Source organism: Temnothorax curvispinosus, unplaced genomic scaffold (assembly GCF_003070985.1).
Source record: "Temnothorax curvispinosus isolate PA1 unplaced genomic scaffold, ASM307098v1 QBEX01004791.1, whole genome shotgun sequence".
Classification (NCBI taxonomy): Eukaryota; Metazoa; Arthropoda; class Insecta; order Hymenoptera; family Formicidae; genus Temnothorax; species Temnothorax curvispinosus.
The window spans coordinates 42,238-49,478 of record NW_020214571.1 but is presented as its reverse complement, the minus strand read 5'-3'; the positions used below and the strand labels follow the sequence as shown (position 1 = coordinate 49,478).

The window sequence follows — 7,241 nt, the reverse complement described above, 5'->3', positions numbered from 1 at the left end:
TTATACATATATATCTTTTTATATTATTATAAAAAACATAAATTATATATATTATTCATAAAAGTGATCAGTATATATATCTCACGAAATTAGCGAGTATTGGTAAGCTTGAGGTGATAATGTTTCATTGACTATAGTGTGGCGTTGTCATCGCATCGCTAAGATAACGGAAGATCGGAAGATTTATCAGTGTTGGAAGATTGTGGGAGAAATCTCACAACAGTCCGTGCAATGGCGCGCTTGCGTGAAGACGTCATTGACCACGTGATCGAGCACACAGACTCGTGCTCTGATGCTGCTCAGAGAGTGCTTCTTGATCGTATAAATTATTTATGTATTATTTAATACCATTTGTACATATTAAATATTATATTAAGCATAGGTATATATATGTATGTTTAGCTAACTTTATATATTAGTATTGTGTGTAATTTTATATACATTAATTTTTACACATAATGTGCCCTGCAAATTATTATCTGCAAATTATTATCTGCAAACTATTTATTGAATTAATATTTAAAATTACAAAATATGTATAATTTATATAGTCTATAATAATTTATATTATTTATTTAAACATTAGGAAAATTTTCCGTGTACTTTCTCTAATCCTTGCGTTAAATGTGTATAGTTCTTGTGATAAGCCAGTTAAACGCAACGAACTAATAAATTTGATCGTTTCTCTATCCATAAATTGTGATATATATACTCCATAAAAGAGATTTCCTACCGTTAAAATTATAATTTTTATATCTTTTCGATGAAAGGTCTGACGATACTCCTTATTAAAATAAAATATGTACGCGACTGAAATTTCAATAGCGTCTGCTAGCGGTTGTTTTACCACGCATGCGTGAGCGTCACCCAACTTTGCGAGGGACACAAGTAAACAAAAGATCTGGCGCGTCTCTCATTCGGGCGGGTCGGCTCCGAGGGATCTGATACCTGCTGATCGATGATCCACAAAATAAAGCTGGAATGTCCTTCAGGTAAGTACACATGTCACTTGCATTTGTTTTAATCATTGAGGTTCTTAAGTTCTCGGTTTAATTTGTTCTAATTGTTAAAGTTTCTCAAGTTCTCGAGTTAAACCATTAAATTATGCTTCCTGTTTTTCTAACTCTCAAGATTTGCATAGGAATTTTTTGCATAATTAACGGACTGAATAAATAAAAAATCTCGACTCTTTCGAAGAAATAATTTTCATATCGTGACAAATAATAGTTCCTCTTTCATAATTTGTTAAATTAAAAAAAATTTCACGTGTATTTTTAGTTAAAAAAACACAAATTGTCAATAACTTGAACATTTTCTAGGGAATGGTAATGATTAAACAACAATTATTTTTTAATAAAACTGGTGTGAGATTTAGTAAAAAAATTATTATTCTCTTTTCATACAGTCATATAATACTTATTATTAATTGTTAAGTATATAATTATTAAGTCGTGAACATGAAACACGTGGTGTTACACATAGGGAATATTTCAGAATTTGTAGAAATTATTTCGATGCCTGAACTTATCAAAATATATATTTTTTTAAATAAATTGTATACGTATTTTAGTAACGTATACAAGAGACGGGTAAACTGTCTCTAATTATGGTCTAATCTTGACATATAATGAGATGTAGTTGTTTATGGCGGGAATATAGCGGGGGAAGCGTGTCACAGCTCTCTGCGAGCAACGCGTTCCTCATGGTGTCGCTTGCTACCGAGCTGAGCGTCCCAAGCGAGTTCTGATAACAGTCCCTCACACCCTTGAACATCCGAGCTACCTGTTCGCGACATCGAGTTGCAGCTGTGTTTCCGAGTAGCATAATCATGTCCGTGCGTCGCTTATCAATGAACGTCGTAAACTCAGCCGGTAGAGTTTCGTAGAGTAAGATCTACACGTGGCGTTAGGGTCAGGAAAAATAATCTGCGATCGCGTCTTATAGCGGATCTGATGATTAAATACAATTCAACACCAATCACAATTCACACACCTCTGTTGTATCTCATTTTACTATATGTCAATTTAATATATTTTCGTTAACATTTCATTAACATAATATTTTTGAAATTTTAATATTACATATTTTTGAAACTAAGATTAAATTAATATTTTATTTAAATACTCTTAAAATTAACCGAGGGATATATTATTATTTATTTTTTCCTCTGAGACTCAATTATTAAGAAATTTTATATGTTCTTAATTAATTTTATAATTCCGAAATTATAGAACGTAAAAAAGGCTTTCTGGAATTAAATAACAACAAAAAGCAATTAAAATCTGAATACGAGTATAGATACGTTCTTACAAGAACGTGTACTGCGATAGAACAAAATATCACATGTTTTTGCATTTATTTGAATTTCCTCCTATTTCGATTTTTTCCTTTTCTTTAAAAGATCTTTGGTTCTATTGAAATAAATAACAGATTTTCTTTCCGAGGTACTACACTAAATATAAAGCAATAGCAGTATACCTGCGAAATGACAAACAGAAGTGTCCTAGAATGTCTCAAAGTGAAAAATTGTTTTTTTTTCCTCGAAAAGAAAAAGGAAAACTAGGGTTCGTTTCTGATTAGGCATATTCTTAGAAGCTTTTCTTTGGGCTTAGTCTTTATTTAGAAAAGCAGGTATAGGCATCAATACAAGTATGTGTTTAATAAACGTACGACAAATTATTTATTAATTATTGAATAATAATAGTAGTGTCGAATGCTTTAATAGTGCTCGACGGTAAGATTTATCTAATACTTAAAAATTATATTTTTTCCTTAACATAATTAATTGAGGTTTAATTAGTTTAACTACTCTATTCTCCCAAAGAATAAAAAAAGAATGATTGGTCATAAAACATTCTTCCGCATCTGCGAATATATATCATGCAGCATTACTCTTCAAGAGAAGAAGAGAAGATAAATATAATTGGTTTATAAAATTTTAAAATAAATTCCATCCGCATTGCAGATAAACGCAAACCCCAAACGCATCAGCCTTTTAGTCAACAAAATTTATCACTATTTCAATCCGTTTTTAATAGATTTGGCTGTCTAATATCGCCTTGCATTATAAATATTAAAAATATTAAAAATAATTATATTATATTATATATAATTACATTATAATCTATACAATGCCGTATATGTATATAGTTCATGTCATTTCTTCTAAGAATTTTTTTATACGCGTAAGAAATTAGAATTATATTGAAAGATAAGAAATTAATTAGTCGTCGATTAATTGTTAGCATAACTTTGCATTTGAATATATTTCAGACCCGTCTTAATGTAATTCCTGAGTAATCGATAAGGAGATTTCTGCATGATTTAAAAGGGATTAGACGATTGAGGGAAAGATGACATTAATAAACGTCTCCCCGTCAGTAAACAATGCAGAAAAGATTAACACGGATCCTAAAAATTTGAACCTGAATATCAACGTGAAGGTTCCCGAACTTTTCTCCAAGCTTTTCTACGTTTCAATTATCACATCATTTGTTTTATTGATGGGCGTATCAGCGATAATATCGCTACAACTGCAAGAGTTACGAATGCAGGTGAGAAACATTTATTTCAGTAATAAGAGACGCTTTCGGATGTTCCTTGCGTCGAAAATTGTCAGCCTTTCATCTCTTTGTCTCTATAGATATATGCTTCTGTGTCACCTACAACATGTTTACTACGTAAATGAAACGCGTCTGAAACCTAACGATTCTGAATAAGCACGATAGTGCGATATTGTGACATGCTCTGAGAATTAATCATCCACTCCTTTTATCGTGCGAAATGTGCATACGACGAATATTACGTGTACGAATTATTTTGCAGCCTGCTCTACTTAGCGATCGCGTTAGTGCGCATAATCATGTATCAGATAACAAATCGTGGACGTAAAAAAGTATTTAACGTCATCTTTATATGTAATTTCCAACTTTTATCCTTTTCTTTCGAAAGCGCATATATATTCTTAAAAAATGATGGCTTTCCTGAAAGAAAATCTTATACCACATAAGATTTTTAAGAATTTTTTATATTTTAAATTGACAAAGATTAAAAAGAAATAGCTTAACCCTCGTAGGCCACGCTTATTTTTTGCCCACGTGTAAGTTACACTTACATCTGGAGAACATTTTTTACTTTTAACTTTCGAAACAATTAACGTATTGTTTTTTTTATTTCAATCGTTCGTAAATTTTCTGAGAATTATGGTGGCAATCTCAGAATTTGTAAAAAAAAAAAATTATTACCAAAAAATACACGATTAAAAAATATAAATGATAGTTCTAAACGTAGTTCCAAATTTCGTTGGGATCTCTGAGACTTTGTTTCAGTGTAGCTTTCGAGGGTTAAACATCTTCAAATTTTATAAGTCTTTTTCGGAAATTATAGAACGGGAAATCTTAGAAATTTCAGAATTTACATATATAAAGAATTCTAGTAAAGATATAGACTTTCTCAGTATTTCTGAAAAGTAAAGTTCTAATATGTACAGAATCTGAAAAATATTTTAATTTATTTGAAAAATTGTGTGAAGAAGTTTAAAAAAATTTTTTTACTAGTGTTAATGCAGTAATTTTTAATGTCTCTTTAATAGTTTAATATATTGTCCAGTGAGTTTTATACGTTTGCAGTAGAATTTTTATTATCATGAGAAAGCGTAAAACATTCAGTATTTAACACAATATTTTTATTTCTTTCATATTTTAGGTGGAATCCCTCATGTTGATGTGTCAAGACAAAGGGAATCAAAATAATCGTGTTGAAGAGTTAAATCGATTCCAGCGAGCAACAGATTATAACGATTCTGTTAACCTTTTTACCTTCGAGCACTCCAATCATCAAATAAAAGTAAGAGATGATGGACGTACCGACACTGTTACGTTAATGCCTTACAATCAGACAGTTTCGGATCAATCGATATCTCATGAAAATAATGCAATTGAAAGAAATGTCAGTAGATCAACATATTATAAAAAGAATACAATTAAAAGAAATGCGAGTAATCTTTCAAAGAGATCAAAGAGATTGATAAGTAAATTGATAAAGATGTTGTTCTTGGATTTCAACAACAAGCGAAATTTCCCGCGTTTTGAAATGAAAAATTATGTAACGACGGAGGGTGAAATAAGCAGCGATCACGAATTGAACCGTGACGTATGGGATGAACCGCATATGATAAGATTGCGAAGAATGGTAAGAGATACTGAAAAACGACAGAGCGAGGAAAAGAATGAAACACGGCGCAGGGAGGAAAGCGAAAAGCAACGTCAGAGCGTGGAGGAAGGTGAAAAACGACAAAGCGAGGAAAAAAATAGAACACGGCGACGGAGTGAGAAAAAAGGTGAAAAACGACGACAGAACAGAAGAGGGCACAAACACAATCACAGATCGAGTATATTTTCTTTATCAATATTAATTTTAATATTTTCCATTCGCGATCGAACGAACAAACTGAATTATGAATTACTGTTGTGCCGGTTAATCGATTTTGCTTAATCGACTAACGCTGAGTTAACTCAATGCAATTTATCTGAAAACGAAAGGAACTACCGCCGAGAAATAATTTCAATTTATCTTACAGAACCATTACTACCATTAGTAGCTACGTTCAAAGGTGGAATGGACACACTAGATTTTAATCTAACACGTACTCCTACAGGTAAACAAAATGTTAAAGCAGTATGAAAGCATTGATAGCAGATTCAAAGAGAATATTACGACAAATTGCAATGGTGCCAATCGCCTACGTTAAACTTGTATTCTTCCGGCAATCTGCTGATCTAATCTGACGGCAGATTGCCAGCAGATCGTCGGCAGAATCGAGCATAATCTGTCGTTTTGTAACCATTTAAACGGAATGTATTCTTTAAATTGTTACGTTAGTCTACTATTATATTCCACTGACAAATTCTGTTACGTTTCTATTGGCATTTTGCCGACGAATTTTGTAATAAAAATTCTGGAAATAGATCTGTTTTGTCTGGGTTAGTATAGTTCTTATTAAAGAACAAAATCTCATGATTCTAGTGTTTTTCGAGCTCATATCAATATCAAAAATATAGACTAACTGATTTGGACCTTTTAGTCTCACTAAGTTTCTGTCAAATTGAAACAGTAAACTCACCATGTTAAGGGAGAATATATATTTTTGATATTAATATTATACCACTGAGGATGGCTCGGACAGGAGAAACGTTTGGAATTTTGTAATTCGAGGAATAAATCATATTTATATCTGAACGCACCGTGATCCGCGTTGTGACCCTTACAGCCCTTTCTACTTATATTTTTATTTCGAGGGTCTTTATATCACACTTATTGAACTATTTCTTATATATGTGTGAATAAATACGAGATATTCGTGTTGCACATTGCATCTTAAAAATAAAAAATTATTTCTCTTTTTTTTAGGTAGCTATAATATCGGGCCTTGGGTTAAAAGCGAACATGACAACCATCAATATGAGTTCACAAAGTTTCATTTGGTGGAGGGTAATATGGCGATCGAAGTTGCCATAAATGGTTTATATATGATCTCTGTACAGGTAAAGACCTATTTATTGAATTATAATATTGGGAAGATATTATAAGAGTATTAGCCATATATGTCCTTGTATAATATATCAAAGTTTATGCCAAGAGAGGGCAGTGGGCACGATGTGTCTCTTTTCATTCTCAATGCATAGTAAACGCTTTATACATTTCTCATCAAAATTTCGTTACTTATAAGCTTAGATTATATGCATAGCTTTATACAGATTTATATGGATAAATTGCATGCTCCTGTTAAGACAGTATAAAAAAGAATACAATAATGAATTAGATGCTTTCCTTATCGGTCTGTGTAGTTGCTGGACAGAAAGAGAAGAGTAGTTTATACAAAAAGTTACTTTTTTGCTTTTAAAGAAATGTGGATTTCTTTTTCTCTCTCATTCTCATATTTTCCTTACATCGTCCTTATCCAGTATATTGTGTGAGAAAATATCTGATCAGATATATATGTCGTTCAATGTTGCCTATGAACACGCAGTCTACTTATATACATCTATGCTTATCTATGCTATATGTAATACTATATTTGTAGAACAATAATTCCATAGACTCTTATATAATATCTGTGCAAAAGTTCAAATAATTTTTTTCCTTGGAATTGTACTGAGAAAGAGACATATCGTCATTTGAAAGCTCCCTATTGACTGTGTGTGTGTGTGTGTGTGTGTGTGTGTGTGTGTGTGTGTGTGTGT

At 31.8% G+C, this 7,241-nt stretch overlaps 1 protein-coding gene across 1 annotated transcript in view; it reads left to right on the top strand.

The window, feature by feature from the left end:
- The first annotated feature begins 918 nt into the window (after positions 1–918).
- LOC112454124 overlaps positions 919–7,241 on the top strand; it is a 7,507-nt gene continuing 1,184 nt past the window's right edge. The window contains exons 1-5 of the mRNA XM_025015352.1: positions 919–992; positions 3,274–3,554; positions 4,705–5,389; positions 5,579–5,656; positions 6,409–6,542. Of these exons, the coding sequence (XP_024871120.1) occupies positions 3,354–3,554; positions 4,705–5,389; positions 5,579–5,656; positions 6,409–6,542 (1,098 nt within the window). The 5' untranslated portion in view covers positions 919–992; positions 3,274–3,353. The remainder of the gene's footprint in view (positions 993–3,273; positions 3,555–4,704; positions 5,390–5,578; positions 5,657–6,408; positions 6,543–7,241) is intronic.